The sequence below is a fragment of the Corythoichthys intestinalis genome, chromosome 19 (assembly GCF_030265065.1).
Source record: "Corythoichthys intestinalis isolate RoL2023-P3 chromosome 19, ASM3026506v1, whole genome shotgun sequence".
NCBI classification, from domain to species: domain Eukaryota; kingdom Metazoa; phylum Chordata; class Actinopteri; order Syngnathiformes; family Syngnathidae; genus Corythoichthys; species Corythoichthys intestinalis.
Genome location: NC_080413.1, coordinates 20,734,147 through 20,751,256, shown reverse-complemented (window position 1 = coordinate 20,751,256; position 17,110 = coordinate 20,734,147). Strand labels below are relative to the sequence as shown.

The window sequence follows — 17,110 nt, the reverse complement described above, 5'->3', positions numbered from 1 at the left end:
AAAATGGGCTGGACAAAAGAATTGGCACCCTTTGAAAAATCATGTGATGCTTCTGTAATTTGTGTAATTAACAGCACCTGTTACTTTCCTGTGACACATAACAGGTGGTGGCAATAACTAAATCACACTTGCAGCCAGTTAAAATGAATTAAAGTTGACTCAACCTCTGTCCTGTGTCCTTGTGTTTACCACATTGAGCATGGAGAAAAGAAAGAAGACCAAAGAACTGTCTGAGAACTTGAGAAGCAAAATTGTGAGGAAGCATCCGCAATCTCAAGGCTACAAGTCCATCTCCAAAGGCCTCAATGTTCCTGTGTCTACTGTGTGCAGTGTCATCAATAAGTGTAAAGCCCATGGCACTGTGGCTAACCTCCTTAGATGTGGAGGGAAAAGAAAAATTGACGAGGTTTCAACGAAAGATTGTGCGGATGGTGGATAAAGAACCTCGACTAACATCCAACGATTTTCATGCTGTCCTGCAGTCCATGGGTACAACCGAGTCAACCCGTACTATCGTCGGCGTCTGAATGAACAGGGACTCTATGGTAGGATATCCAGGAATACCCCACCTCTGACCCAGAGACATAAAAAAGCCAGGCTGGAGTTTGCCAAAACTTACCTGAGAAAGCCAAAAAATGTTTTTGAAGAATGTTCTCTGGTCAGATGAGACAAAAGTAGAGCTTTTTGGAAAAAGGCATCAACATGTAGTTTACAGGATAAAAAACGAGGCCTTCAAAGAAAAGGACACGGTTACCACAATCAAACATGGTGGAGGTTCCCTGATGTTTTGGGGTTGCTTTGCTACCTCTAGCAATAGACTGCTTGACCATGTGCATGGGATTATGAAGTCTGAAGACTACAAACAAATTTTGCAGCATAATGTAGGGCCCAGTGTGAGAAAGCTTGGTCTCCCTCAGAGGTCATGGGTCTTACAGCAGGGCAATGACCCAAAACACACTTCAAAAAGCACTAGAAAATGGTTTGAGAGAAAGCACCAGAGACTTTTAAAGTGGCCAGCAATGAGTCCAGACCTAAATCCCAATGAACACCTGTGTAGAGATCTGAAAATGGCAGTTTGGAGAAGGCACCCTTCAAATCTCAGAGACCTGGAGCAGTTGGCCAAAGAAAAATCGTCTAAAACTCTAGCAGAGCATTGAATGAAACTCATTGATGGATACCGAAAGCGTTTGTTCCCAGTTATTTTGTTTAAAAGTTGTGCTACCAAGTATTATGCTGAGGGTGCCAATACTTTTGTCCGGCGCATTTTTTTGGAGTTTTGTGTAAAATGATAATGATTTAATTTTTTTTTTCATTCTCTTTTGTGTTTTTTCATTTAAAAGCAAAATAAATGAAGCTATTACAACCAAAGCATTTGTACGGTAATTGCAATCATTTTCTGGGAGAAACTGAGCATTATCTGACAGAATTGCTGTGGTCTTGTCTGTGCCCTGTCTTACACCTTAGTACAAAGTGCAGTACATTGGGGTCATGAGATTGATCTCTCACCAGCTGCACTTCTCCATATGCTCCTCTTCCAATCAGCTTCACCTTCTCAAAGTCTTCGAGCTTGACCTGAAGCTCGCGCAGCTGGCTCACCGCCTTTTCATCTGCAAAGAGAGAGATGCGATGCCTAACCATGGAAAAACGCAGGTCAGACTTCAATCGTTCGGGTTGAGAGAAAAGGGTCAGCTGCTAACATCCAGATCAGGGACATATAAGTCAGGCCTTCATCAGACATTTTCTAGTAGAGTTAATGGGGGAACTCTAGCAGCCACCTCAATCTTTGAAGAAAAACTGTCAGAATGAACAATTCTCGCAATAGTAGAAGTCATCCTTCCTTTATGGAATTCGAAATGTGAATTTGCTAATGTAGTGGTGATCTGAATAATAGTGGTTTTACGACCTTCAATATCAGATTAGATTTTATTTATTTTATTTTAATTAATATTTTGACATTAAGCATATTTAACCTCTTCAGGCCTGAGTATGCTGCTGATGGACATGACACTTTCGCGTTGTTAAATCGATAAATACACAGAATTTAGTTGCTATTGCCACTCCTGAGGGATGATTGGACGAAACTTTACCCATCGAAATCAAATCATGAGGTGTAGCACACCTTGCTATTTTTGGCTCTTTGAAAATAGCTGAGACAAAACGCAACTTCAAAAAGGCAAATGTACTGTAAGTGCTCATTTCTCATTAAAAATAATTTAACATTAACATTAAAAATAACCAATAAAAACATGAAATATTCCAGACCAAAAAATTGCACTTTGTTCTGGTATTTGAGTAGAATAAAAATCAGCTGAAAGATTTTTTATTTTTATTTTTTGCCATGCAGAAAACATGCTGGTCTGAAGGGGTTAAACATAAATTTATATACCGTAATTTTCGGACTATAAGATGCACCTGAATATAATCTGCCACCCACCAAATTTGTCACTAAAACGGCATTTGTTCATAGATAAACCGCAAATTTTCTCACTTTTGAATGGATGTAAAAGATCTGGACTGAACATAAATGGAGTTACTGACTAAATTTTTTGGATGACTCTTAATGACATCTGTCATAAGCATTTATTAATGCCTATCAGAGTTTTATGTCATAATTATGACGGTCTTGTGAGTTTTATGACACCGCTGTCAAATAAAGTGTTACCTATTAACCCAAATAAATCAAAAAACAAGCCGCACTAGACTATTAGCCGCGGATTCAAAATGAGGGCAAAAAGTAGTGGCTTATAGTCCAAAAATTACGATATTTATATACTTTATATATTAGTCACATGTTTTTGCTATCTGCAGTTGGGCCTAGTTTTCGCTGCATTGGCTTTCTAACTCTGTGATGACTATATGATATGAGTGTGGTTCCTCCGCAATTGTGCCATTGGAAATTATTTAAATACCAATTATTCCGAAAAATCTATCTTTAACTATCTAGGCAGATATTGTATTGTCAACAAGAACAATTAAATAATATTTTAGATGGTACAAATTTATGTAACCCCTTTTCAGGGTTTATCTGTGGTCTTTCCTGTGTTTTAATGTAAAAGGCGGAAAACACAGACAAGGCTGAAAAAGCAATTTATGCTCTCGCACCCCGCTATAAAATACACTCCTGTATTTTAAGCCAAAAGAACTGCTTTGAGTCCCTGAACTATTTTCAATTTGTCCGTTTTACCCTGAAAACCCCCTTTTACAGACGTCGCGCAACCGCTTTTGTTTCAACCCAGCTATAAAAAGAAGGTAAGTACCCTAATTTTCGGACTATAAGCCGCTACTTTTTTCCCTCATTTTGAATCCTGTGGCTTATAGTCCAGTGCGGCTTATTTGTTGATTTATTTGGGTTAATAGGTACACTTTATTTTACAGCGGCATCATAAGACTGTCATAAGAACATCATAATTATTACATGACACTATCATGGGCATTACTGAATGCTTATGACAGATGTCAATATGTGTCATGTGGCATATTATTTCACTAACTCCATTTATGTCCAGCTCAGATTTTTTACGGCCATTCAAAAGAGATAATTTGCTAGATGACACTAACCGACCTCTATTATAAGCATTCATTAATGCTTATGACATTGTCATGTAATAATTATGACTGTCATATGACAGTATTATGGCACCACTATCCAAGAAAATGTTACTAAATACCATAACTAGCAATTAATGAAACAACTGGAACAGTAACTGAAGAAATAATTAGCACAGAACATGATTGTTATTTACATCTGTAGCGCCGCAATGCATGCTAGGAGGAATGTTGGATGATAACAGTGTTGAAAGCAGGTGGCAGCAGAGGTTGACTGTTGTCCCCAAGGGAGCAGTGGTGGCCAAATGAAGCTTTTAGAAACAATAAGGCTTTGCACCCAATTGGTTCAAAGCTTAATGGTGGTTCATTTGGTCTCATGACAGTCTTATGATGCCATTGTCAAATGAAGTGTTACCAGTTAATATCTTTTTGTGTGAATATCCCATAATACAATGAGGACAACTGCGGTTTATAGTCCTGTGTGGCTTATCTATGAACAAATGCCATTTTCGTGTCAAATTTGGTGGGTGGCGGCTTATAGTCAGGTGCGCCTTATAGTCCAGAAATTACGGTAATCATATTTATTATTCAAAATGTCTGTTGTTTTTTTGCTTAGAATCATCAATTGATATCTAATATTTCATTGAAAAAAAAAATTAAATTAAAAAAATTCTTTACTCGCATATTTTAAAGTTTTAAACAAATTACATCACAATGAAAAAATTGGCGTCTGTAAAAAAGTCACGGATATCTACCTCATAACTATCACTTAATTGTATTTTTCTCGTTACTGTTGCATTTTCCCCGATTTTTTGATGATAAATATTCGATCCAAACAAAGAATAATTGAAAAAAAAAAAAAACGTTTAAAAGGGTAAGTAGACTAAAATAAAAATCTCGATTACTCCTTGACGTCTGCGATTTCTGCATCTTGACCCTTGTTATATTACCATGTTTCAGCCATAAAATCCTGAAAAAATCCAGCTGTGGCCATTCACATCTGTGTCTTGACACCCGATGATACATGTTATATGGAGTTTTTGGATCGAAACGAGGTAAGTACGCCATAATATCTCGTTAAAATCATGGCGTCTTTAATTCTGCTCTCGTGTGCTCTCACCTCCAGTTAGGGTTTTGCTGCTTAAAAAATATTTTTTGATTTTTTAAAATGCCCTCCTGTTAAAAATTTTTCTTCCCCTAGAAAATTGACATTTTAAGCTTTCCAATGATATATCACATCTGCAAATCGGACAATTTTGAAATCTGGACAAATTGGGGGTCTCAGAGCAGAACTTCAAGTCACCTAAGTGTTTTCCGACATAAATATGTTTCTTGGCAACAAGGGCGTAGGTTTGGTCTCAATGTTGGTAGGGACAATATGTCAGCATAACTTGCATGTACACTGGATATTAACAAGACCAAACAGATTGATTGAACGGGGGATCGGGCTACATTTCTAAATATACATTATGAACCTAATTAATTAATAGGCTAAATGATCAATGCAAAAATTAAACTGTATTGACTTATAATAAACTATCATGTGTATTGATTCAGGTGATACACCGTTCAATTCAAACGTTTGTTTTCAAAAACTACTAAGAATAAACATTTTGAAAACTTCCAGAATAAATATCTGGATTTAACCTATGGAACTTCATGTGAGCCTACATTGTCACTCACCACAACAGTAATACATTGCTTTATTTGGTTGTGTCTTTCACCTTCTTCCCTCTTGTTTTCATCTTTAAAGTGCATCAGTGCGTTGAGCAGTTATGGAAAAAAAACTACATTTCTCACAGTTAATGAACATTTACAGTAGAAAAGAACTCACTTTAAGCAGCTTCCGCTTCGAGTTTTGCAGGTTAGCAAAATCACACATTTTAATGTTAGGCTAAATCTGGTGCAGGTCTGTCTTTCAGTAGCAAAATTAGTGGTGTGTTCCCCACCTCCAAGAGATTGACATCATTTCACATTACTTACAGTGGCTGCTGCTGGCCAGAAAAAAACTTCTAATATCCCTCTTCTTCAAAGAGAGCAGAGGAGGCAGCATGTTGTCGACATATTTATGTTGAGGCTGTGAGTGCGTATGAGTGTGTGTGTTTGGGGGTCAAGCCATCAGCCAATCAAAAGTGCGTTTAAGGAAAAAACACCGGCACATTCAGCAAGAGAAAATAATTCACTTAATAATGGTAGGGTCAATTCTATCCTTACAACATATTGGAATTTGGAAGACAATGTAAATTACCTACACAACTGAACTTATTTTATAATGCAAATAAGGTTGCTTAAAAGTTGGTGGGGACAACTTGAGCCTCCTGAAAAGTTGGTAGTGTTATGTCCCTACCGTCCCTATGCAAACCTACGACCTTGCTTGGAAAAATAAAGGGGAGAAATATTCTATATGAGGGGCCCTCATGCACTCACATCGGTTGAGAAATGTTTCAATGTTCTTGTTCTTCCGCAAAGCAGGATAGTTCAAATCGTGAGCCAAGGCATTTATGGAATCCTGTAAGGAAAAGAAAATTATAATTATCAGCTACATACTGTCAATAGGGAAAGTTAAAGTCATAAAAAAAACTATATCTTTTTAAAAGCATTGTGTGTTCTTTAATGTAGATATTAATACTGAAGAGTGGCACGTTGTCTATCCAGCCATCTGCCAAAAAAAGAAACATCACAATTCTGTACCTAGGTCCACAAGTGTCAACCATTGCCACTCTCTAACCCGACCAAACCATTGTAACTCAGGTGTATTGAATATGAAGCAGCAAATTAGATGAAATGCTGTAAATCACAAAACAGCCATTTTCATCTCAAAATAGGACCCTTCCCTGTAGGTCAACACAGCAGGAGAAAAAACAGTAGACAGCGGCTCAATGGACTGAGCACTACTTGAGTCATCGGGGGCATCAAGTTTCAGCATGGAATCAAAACGCCATGGCGGTGTGGTGTGTCTTCTCAGTTGGTGGACATGTGCCTGGGTGGGCAGGGGGCATCCGGAACCATTCTACAACTTTAAATAGCAGCAGGGATGAGAGATCTCCCCCACTCTAGACGAATAGAAATAGACCAGGCTCTCATGCCATTTATTGTGGGACCAATAGCTTATAGCTTTGGACTGACGCTGCCATTACGCACATAGCGTGTTTATGCGTATACGTTTCTCTGCAATGTTACCAAAATAAACGGAACATGAAATGTTTTTTTAATCATAAACACAAATAGATTTTAGTCCATTCCTAAATTGTAATATGACCACGTAAACCACAAATGCACATTTGAGTGAAACCCTTTTTTTTTTTTTTTTTTTTTTTTTTTCATTTTTCATTATTATTAATTAGTGCAGCATTTTCTCAATTACAGTGGGGCAAATAAGTATTTAGTTAACCACTAATTGTGGAAGTTCTCCCACTTGAAAATATTAGAGAGGCCTGTAATTGTCAACACGGGTAAACCTCAACCATGAGAGACAGAATGTGAAAGAAAAGAAAATCACATTGTTTGATTTTTAAAGAATTTATTTGCAAATCATACTGGAAAATAAGTATTTGGTCAATACCAAAAGTTCATCTCAATACTTTGTTATGTACCCTTGGTTGGCAATAACGTTTTCTGTAACTCTTCACAAGCTTTTCACACACTGTTGCTGGTATTTTGGCCCATTCCTCCATGCAGATCTCCTCTAGAGCAGTGATGTTTTGGGGCTGTCGTTGGGCAACACGGACTTTCAACTCCCTCCTCCATTTTCTATGGGGTTCAGATCTGGAGACTGGCTAGGCCACTCCGGGACCTTGAAATGCTTCTTACGAAGCCACTCCTTTGTTGCCCTGGCTGTGTGTTTGGGATCATTGTCATGCTGAAAGACCCAGCCACGTCGCATCTTCAATGCCCTTGCTGATGGAAGGAGATTTTCACTCAAAATCTCTCGATACATGGCCCCATTCATTCTTTCCTTTACACAGATCAGTCGTCCTGGTCCCTTTGCAGAAAAACAGCCCCAAAGCATGATGTTTCCACCCCCATGCTTCACAGTGGGTATGGGTTTTCTTCGGATGCAATTCAGTATTCTTTCTCCTCCAAACACGAGAACCTGTGTTTCTACCAAAAAGTTCTATTTTGGTTTCATCTGACCATAACACATTCTCCCAGTCCTCTTCTGGATCATCCAAATGCTCTCTAGCGAACCGCAGACGGGCTTGGACGTGTACATTCTTCAGCAGGGGGACACGTCTGGCAGTGCAGGATTTGAGTCCCAGGCGGCGCAATGTGTTACTGATAGTAGCCTTTGTTACAGTGGTCCCAGCTCTCTGTAGGTCATTCACTAGGTCCCCCTGTGTGGTTCTGGGATTTTTGCTGATCGTTCTTGTTATCATTTTGACGCCACGGGGTGAGATCTTGCATGGAGCCCCAGATCGAGGGAGATTATCAGTGGTCTTGTATGTCTTCCATTTTCTAATAATTGTTCCCACACTTGATTTCTTAACACCAAGCGTTTTACCTATTGCAGATTCAGTCTTCCCAGCCTGGTGCAGGTCTACAATTTTGTCTCTGGTGTCCTTCGACAGCTCTTTAGTCTTGGCCATAGTGGAGTTTGGAGTGTGACTGACTGAGATTGTGGACAGGTGTCTTTTATACCCATAATTAGTTAAAACAGGTGCCATTAATACAGGTAACGAGTGGAGCCTCGTTAAACCTCGTTAGACTTCTTTGACAGCCAGAAATCTTGCTTGTTTGTAGGTGACCAAATACTTATTTTCAACTCTAATTTGGAAATAAATTCTTTAAAAATCAAACCATGTGATTTTCTGTTTTTTTTCCACATTCTGTCTCTCATGGTTGAGGTTTGCCCATGTTGACAATTATAGGCCTCTCTAATCTTTTCAAGTCAGAGAACTTGCACAATTGGTGGTTGACTTAATACTTATTTGCCCCACTGTACTTCAAAGGTAGCACCACAATCAACAAGGGGTCGTAAAAGAAGAATATATGGTAGTGGTTACATTCAAAGCATTAAAGCCACACTACGTAACTTTTCAGTTTGGTCAATTTTAGTGGCGCCGGTGGAAAAAAGCGGTAGTGTTTTGCCTTAAGGAAGACTAAGTTTCCAATGAGGACCCGCATAGTGTCATAAAATCATGATCTCCCGGTCGCCTGCCGATGTATTAAATGACATTTCTGTTTCCAGCTGCTGTGTGAATGATGAATAGTAATAAGGTAATGAATCCAGTTGTGGCTAAACAACAGAATATGACGGTTAGCAACCGTGTGGTTTAGTGTGGCTAATCCCACCATCCCACCCGAACTCGTTAGCGTTGACGAGTTTGTTTTTGGGGGGGGGGGGGGGGGGGGATGTTCACGCCAGCAAGTGAAAGCCGGGCCAATGTTCATTCTTGAGTATCCTAGTAGCCTCCTCCCCCCCCCCCCCTCAGGGGACAAAACTTGTTGCCTCTTTTGTTATTCTGCCAGCTTTGCAGAATTTGCGCGAAAGTGTTCGCATTGACTTCAGTCTTTATAATGAATGGGGAAAGGGAAGTGACGTATGCCATACATCAGTCAGCACATTTGTAGTTTTTTTTTTTGTGGCAGGGTTCCTGCCACCCTTCTAAAAATTAATTAGTGAGGATGAAAGTGTTACAGCCCACTCAAGGTATAAAAAAGGTGTCACTTAACTAGTTGTCAGTCGACATAGCATCACAAATATTATGAAAATATTTTATGAAGGTGGAAAAGTTACCTAGTGTTGCTTCAAGCCTGTTGCATCAACAAATGTGGTCTCTTTTATTATCAAAAGTATATTATTGTTGTTTTGTTTGTTTTTTTAACATGTTCACACACACACCCACTTGTGTGACAGTTATGCTTATAAAAAAAAAGCATCAAATGGAAAGAAAAAAAATCAAGAAAGAACGAACAGAAAAAGATGATGCATGAGGCAAACCTGTGATGAATATCATCTCCACATGATGTCTTTTTTTTCATTTGTATTTCAAGACTGTTTTAATTTTTGGTATAAAAATTTGGTTGCTAGCTGTACCTGCCTGCATTATTGTTTTTTTTTTTGTTTTGTTTTGGTTTTTTTTTTTTCTACCGTCAATGGAAAACGTGTATTCAGTGTCAGAGCATAGACCAACCTGACAATGAAAATTTTAAGGTCAGGACATTTGTCCACCTAAGAGCAAGAATCCTACTGTTTATTTAAGTCATGTCCACAACTAGATGGTTATTGTAATGGAGATCAAAATTTAAGTAACTTGTCTGAAAGTAGAGATCAACCGAGTTTTTCAAGACCGATACCGATTATTAGTAGGTAATAATAATGCAAACACTGAACTTAATTGAATCACACAAATAAAAAAGTAATAGCTCCAGAAGTGCCTGAATTTCCTAGACTCAAACATCTTTTATAAAGTTGAATAAAAGTTTAAATAAATAGCTCTCCATAAAAAGTGTTGTTCCAAAAAAAAAAAGTTTTAAACATGTCACTTTCCCACCGTGCGGCATTTGTAATGCAGATTATTTTAAAACAAGAATAACATTGGAAAATGCTTGTCTTTATTAAATGCTTCATCGAGTGAGTCCAGTCAAATCCGCTCACTGGTCAGAACAGCCGCGCCCACACACACAATGAGTTGCCAAAGCACACTAATGTTTAACAAGCTAAACAATGATTGACCCATTCGGCGTCTTTGAAGGTAGCGATGCCAAGCTTCTCAAGCAAGATCAAAGCTTCAAAGCCTGTCATTCATCGTTAACTTCAACAACCAAACTCGCAGTGCATTGCTGACCAAGAAAAGCAGTAGGAGGGAGAGCGAGGCTTTACGAGCATGAAGCAGAAAAACAAATATTTTTTTAAATTAAAAACTCGATCTTTTCACCCGATCCCTAGTCCCTATCACTAGTTTTAAATTGACTTTTTCATATCTGCCAGTCAGATTAAAAAAAAAAAAAAAGCCCGATACAGATGTACGTCAAATTTCCAAATACTGGCCCGATACATCGTTCTTTCTCTATCTGAAAGCAACTAAACCTCACAAAAAAAATATTTTTGTCAAATGAAAGTCAAGCTACATTCTGGGCGTAATTGTAAGAAAGAAGATCAAGTAAAGAAAAGGATGAGAAATAGGAGACGACGGATTTTTCCAAAGGTTTTTGACTTCACTCAGACTCTTAGATGCTTTGCTTTCCATCCCAAAATAAAAAATATATATGTATAAATATAGTTACCGGTAATTATAATTGCATAAACGCAATGTATGTAATGCAGAGCCTCACTAAATCTTATGACCATAAAAAGCTCACGTGATGACATGGCAATAACAATTTATTACCTGCACAAGTTTGATAAAACAATCATTGTCATATTCCTAGTGTTCATCAGTTTGTAATTTTCGTCACAATTGGCAGTCAAATCATATCATCTGATGTGGTTATGATTATAAGATCATCATGCATCCAGTCATAAAAGAATCTTCCACAGCTCCAGCTCATAATGCAACTCAAGGAGAATGTGTGTGTGTGTGTGACTGGGGGGCGGGGGTGTGAATACAATCATTCAAGGCTACCTACTCTGCCAAAATGTAGTACCCAAAAAAAGCAACCACAATAACGTGTGTTCTCATGCTGCCAATCGATGGGCAAAAATACAGAAAATGACTTCAAACAAAATTAATACTTTAGATAGGGAGTAATTAAAATGTTGACTATGCTCAAAGCATCACATTAGTGGAGGCGTAGGTAGCGATGGCAGTCAGCTGAGAGCATGCATTATAAAAGTTTCCAGTAGGTTGATATTCCAGCAAGAAGCATGGTAGACTAGCTGATACAGAGAAAGGTTGTCCTACTATTGGAATGTAAAAACGCTATTTAAAAAGTTGCCTGTACAGTTATTGAATACATATTTTTACTATTGCAAGAGTTTAATCTTGGAACAACTTTACAAAATTTTGTAGATTTCGTGTATGTTAGTATGACTGAACTGCGATTTTAGATTAACAAGGTTGGTATTTCATTAAAAAAAAAAAAAAAAAAAAAAAAAAAAAATCCCCTGTTGTTAATGATTATTAATGTACTGTATGTGCTATAGTGAAGCCTGACCAGTCATCCTCAAATAAGTATACACAAAAACTGCAAACACTGAAGTTGCAACACCTGCTCAACCTTGAAAAATCTCATGTTTTCACTGGTATTTATTTAACCGATAACAACGACATCAAGAACATTTGTGTTAGTGAACAAATGGGAAGGGGCCGACGTGAGGTCAGAGTGGGTTATCGCCATCTCAATTCCAGGATGTGACATCACTCTTCCTGCGTGGGAGGTACCCATAGCAGTTAGTTTGCTTGGGAGACATTGCTGTGTCTGTCTGATGAGGCCGGTGTCATTTTGGGAGGAACAAACATGCACCCATATTTTCTTTAATTGTCAATGGATGATGTCATTTTCAAGTACAATTAGCTTCAAACATTTAGAACTGTTGTACACACTTGCTTAACAAACATGGCTGAGTCTGAATGACCCAACTATAGGAAAACCCCCAAAAAGAATGGTACTTAAACTTCTACATTCCTAATAAAAGGTGATGGGAAGCAACAACTGGCAGGTGAACTTTGAGTTGCCACCACACAACAGCACATAGCTAAAGATAGCCTACCATTAACTGATCATTATATTTGATAAACACTGAATCCATCCACTTTCTATAGTATTTTCCCTCTTGAGTCCATGACAGCTTATTCATGGAGAATAATTGGTCGCTTGTCAGTCATTCGCTGACACATAAAGACAAACATTCAAAACTAAGGACAATTTAGGATTGTTCACTGAACCCAACATGCCTGTTTATGGAATGCGGACGGAAGCAGTAGCTACCCATTGAAAACTCCACACAGGAAGGAAACTGAGATTTTTTAACACCAGAATCCCAGAATTGAAATATTACTAATCTGTGTAGTGTCTAGTATTTATTTAATCCGTCTAGTTTAATTTAATTGTCAGCAGCCTTATCTTAGATCTCATCTCTAAAGTCTACTTAACAACCTGTCCCGTGAGTGTTTTTGTGTTTACAGATAGTGTCATATGAGCTCTTATAACCTGCGGCCATTAACGACTACTGTAATGACATTGACACCATTAATGAATATTTATATGTATTTTTTCTTTTTGTTTTTTTAACTCACCAGCAATGTTTCCAAATTTAACACCGACTCTGGGTTCCTCATGAGGACCTCCAGCTTCATAAACCGGCTCTCCACTCTGCTCTCCGCCCCAAGCATGGTTAAAATTCCTCTTCAGATATCATGTAAAAAAATTAAAATTCACACCGGAAGTGTGATATTTCCCCCCTGTCCTTTTGAAGTATCTTGACTCGACTTCTCACGACTGGCCAAATCTCGTTGTACCAGCACTCCGGTAAGTAGTTAAAAGTTCGGCAGGTTAATGAATTATCTTCGGCCAAAGTTCTGCGGTAGCGGTATTTGTTCTTTAAAGTGTCCACAGGCAGGTGAACCGGCCAAGCAGACTCTTTGGACCCGAAAGCAGGTGGGTTTTCCCTGCTCAGGTGAGCCCGCGTCTTATTCCAGGTGAAAACTGGAGTAAAACTGATCCGAGTACAGTTTATCCAAGGCGAGAGACACACACATTCGTCAGCTAATGCGCGGCATTCTATTTCCGGTGAGCACTACCAAGTTAAAAGCTCTCGCTTATTCTCTTTTAAACTGGACTCAATTGATAATGAAATCTTAGGGAGGAAATAGGGAGGAAATGAGGGAAAGTTGGGATAGAACTGAGATTTTTTTTCTTTTTCATTCTTTTTTTCCTATTTTGGTTTGCGTTGTATGTCTAATGGGTCACTGTTGCTAACTATCTTTATATTAGTGACGTGCAAACAGCTGGCATTTTAATGTCATTTAAATGTGACGAATTTTCCAACTCGTTTTTTTTTTTTTGAAATCGTCTATTTTTGGCAATCTTTAATAACTGCAAACTAATGTAATTCATGTTATTAAACAAAATACACCTTTGTTAATAACAGTGTCCCAGATCGCAGAAAAGATGTTGGCTCAACATTCCGCTGTCGATCTTATATCGATGAATCAACGTCACTTTAGCACCCTCAATTAATGTTCTTTCAACGTTGAAAACCTTACAACAGCTAAAGGTCATTTCAATTATTAATAATATTGGAACAACGCTGACTCAATGTTATGTTTTCGACCAAAACATCCATAGTTCAATTACTTTTCAATCAAATTTCCCGGTCAATCATAAATCAACTATTTGTCAACAATAGTTCATGAACCATAAAACAATGTTAAAGGGATCCTCTATTTTTAAGACAAGTAATTCTTAAAACATAAATGTTAGTATGAGTTATAATAATTTGATATTAAAACCCCTCTTAATGTTTTTGTTTTAATAAAGTTTGTAAAATTATTTTAAGTGATAGGTCGCCATTGTTGTTACGTCGCAGTGCGTGACGTCACTGGCCCCGAATGCCGAAATTCCAGCTTGTCACTGGTTAGCTTTCCCAACATGTCGTCAGTTCTACCCTTCCTATTTGAACCAGATCTGAAAAGTGAAGCGCAGGACAACACTGTCGGTCGTTCACAAGACGAGCTTCAGGGAAAAATGCGTGCAGCAAATACCTGATAAGACAAAAGTTGGGCAAAACTGGTGATGTGAGAGAGTCCTGTTGGGAAGTTGGGAACTCCGGGTGGGAGCGAGAGTGCATGCTGTTGGGATTCGGGAACTCCGGTTTTATTAGCAGATATTCAAGGTAAGCAAATTGCATTTTCAAACGTTTTCCCAATATAATTATGTAGATTGTTAGCATCCAGAGCTGTCGTGTGCTTTACATACAGTACAGGCCAAAGAGCACACCTTGTGTAATCCAGGTCTTGTACATTGTAACGCGTGGTAGCTAGGATACGTGTATAAAAGTACCAGAAAGGGGAGAAGCTTCCACTTATACACATTTATTCACAAAAAATAATATTTCCACCTTGACCACTCTTCACTCGGGAGCTCAGCAGTACGCAAACACGCATTCCCTGACGAACTCCAACATTGTTGTAAGGTCCACGTCAGAGTCACTGTCGTCACTGTAGCGTGCCATAGTGCTTTAATTATTTAGTATGATTTGGGGAAAACTCCCATGAAGAATAGTCAACAAAAAGATAGCAATACTAATCCAAATCCGCGTTTTTTACTCACTCGAAGATCCAGGAATTAGACCGATCGCATGGCAATATCGCAGCTGCGATTAGGCCGTCGATTCCACAAAATAGACTGATCCAAAAAGCCGCTGTGGGACCGACGGATAAAAATAAATGGACAGATCCAAAACCATTATTGCAGACGCGATGGGACCCTTACTTTACTGAGGATCCAGGAAAAATGTTCGGGCGCCAGTTGTAACGCGTGGTGGGTAGGATACATGCATACAGGGACCAAAAAGGGGGAGAAGCTTCCACTTATGCACATTTATTCACTAAAAATAATAATTCCACCTTGACCACTCACTTCACTCCCCTTTTTTCCATTTGACTGGAAATTGCATCCAAAAGCAGCACATCGTGGCATTTTCCTTCGTGAGTTGCGGCAGCAATAAGTAATTGTTGAACACGCTACACATTCGGAAAGATACCAATGACGTCATCACTGCGAGCCCGCAAACCATGGCGCCAACTAATGGTCAAAATATGGACTAAATATTATAAAATATTGCCATTGATTTAACATTTTATGTGTTTCTAATAACATATTTTAGTACAAGAGAAAAATTGTGGTTTATTAGAGCCTACATGTATTTAAATCAGAGGATCACTTTAACCCAACCATCGCCTGACATACTATAAAACAACGTTGTTTCAACATCACTTGACGTAAAAAATTTCGATGTCAACCATACTGATGATTTTGATGGAAAATCCACGTTTATTCAATGTCGGTCAGCTTTCTGGGGTTGTTTTCGTCAATGATGACGATAACGAAAATATTTCGTCAACGAACACTTGTTTCATGACTATGACGAGACGATAAAGAGCTAAAAACATGTTTTGGGAGACAAAAACATAACGGCCCTAATACCAGTTTTCCTCTGACCAGATGAGAACTGGACCAAAATGTGCAATAGTTTTCGTCACATGTTCACAATGTGTGACATTGTGTGTGTAGTTGACCTGCATCATAGCAGTGTCTGGTTGTGTCACTCATATGACGTGCTGCGTCCCCCCCACTCACAAGTGCAGTGTCCTCTCCAGTCTACAGGCTTGCACACACGGTAAGATTTATTTTCTTGGCCAGAGAGAATATGCAATGTTGCTTTAGCCCTTAAAGGTTTGTGCTGAGTGATCAGCACACCCTAAATGTAAATCGTAGCATTAGCAAAGCCTTCAGATTTGTGCTAGCATTTGGCTAATGCTAATAGCGAGTGTCCACTTAAACTCTTGACATTTTTTTTTACATACAGTTCTTGGCATCCAAGTGGGTATAATTCATTGAAAATAATGTACTGTTTTCCAGCTGAGTGTGCATTATTACCAAGTTAGCGTTATCCTTGTTGACGCAACAATATGTGCTTGTCTGTCAATGTATGAAATGGTAGGAAACCTTGATTTATTTTTGGAGTCATTTTTTTAATTTTACAAACGAAAATATTTTTTGTAAACAAGTAAAACTAGACGAAATTAGTTTTCGTCAACAACAAAAACTAGTTGAAGACAAACACATTTTGAGATGACTGAAATATGACTAAGACGAATAAGTGTCGTCGTCCAAAATACTAAAATTAAAAAGGCTGCCAAAACCAACACTGGTTAAAACAAATTTTTAAATGGTCCTTTATATATTTATTTATTTTTTAATCATGTGTTTGGCTGTTTCCCCGTTCACTTAAATTAGCCCCCCAACCGCTTCACTGAAGGGTAAAACTTGCATGTCACATTATCACTTGTCAAATTTTGTGTGTTGTTGCAATGCAGTTTAGTTTACTAATACATTTCTAAACTTTATTTCCAAAACGCTTTGGTGACGTGTATATGACGGCAGCAGTGTGGAAAACATGCAAGCAACCTTGAAGAAAACAAAAACATTTTTTGTACTTCAATTGTTAATATAAACTGTCCCCGCCAAATAGTAAATAGAGCAATGAAGTGACGATTATGAACTCATTCAAAGTGTACACCCTAAAACGTCCCATTTAGGCAGGTGAATCACTGGTGTAAGCAGCATTTCGTGACCAAGCCATCAAATTACATTTTTCAATTACTCTATGATATAAATGCCATCAGGAGCATGACTTGCATCCACAGAACTACCTGATGCTTTTATTTTGAAAGTGTTGCAACTGTGGTAGAGCTATATTTTATTTTAACTGGATTATCATCCGGTTTCCCCATTTTACACAGACTACTTTATTAGTATGTAGTAAGTTTTTTTTTTTCAAGGACTATGGCTCACCAGTTTTGTTCATCGCTCTTGCCAATCAATGTTGTTGCCCCATGTTGGGATACACTTGCACCCTCCAATCTCCCCCACAGGCTCCCACCACTAGGCCGGAATT

At 38.4% G+C, this 17,110-nt stretch overlaps 1 protein-coding gene across 9 annotated transcripts in view; it reads right to left on the bottom strand.

Annotated features, from left to right (window-relative positions):
• The window catches only part of LOC130907657 (rho-associated protein kinase 2-like), a 52,969-nt gene extending 39,763 nt beyond the window's left edge, over positions 1 to 13,206 (bottom strand). For 3 of the 9 annotated variants that reach the window (XM_057822987.1, XM_057822989.1, XM_057822988.1), the window contains exons 1-3: positions 12,726 to 13,206; positions 5,974 to 6,055; positions 1,507 to 1,607 (exon numbers count right to left, since the gene is read on the bottom strand). In XM_057822987.1, coding sequence (XP_057678970.1) covers positions 1,507 to 1,607; positions 5,974 to 6,055; positions 12,726 to 12,821 — 279 coding nt within the window. In that variant the 5' untranslated portion in view covers positions 12,822 to 13,206. Of the gene's footprint in view, positions 1 to 1,506; positions 1,631 to 5,973; positions 6,056 to 12,725 lie in introns of all 9 variants that reach the window. The other 6 variants (XM_057822992.1, XM_057822991.1, XM_057822993.1 and 3 more) reach the window with 4 other exon arrangements.
• Between the last annotated feature and the right edge of the window lie 3,904 nt (positions 13,207 to 17,110).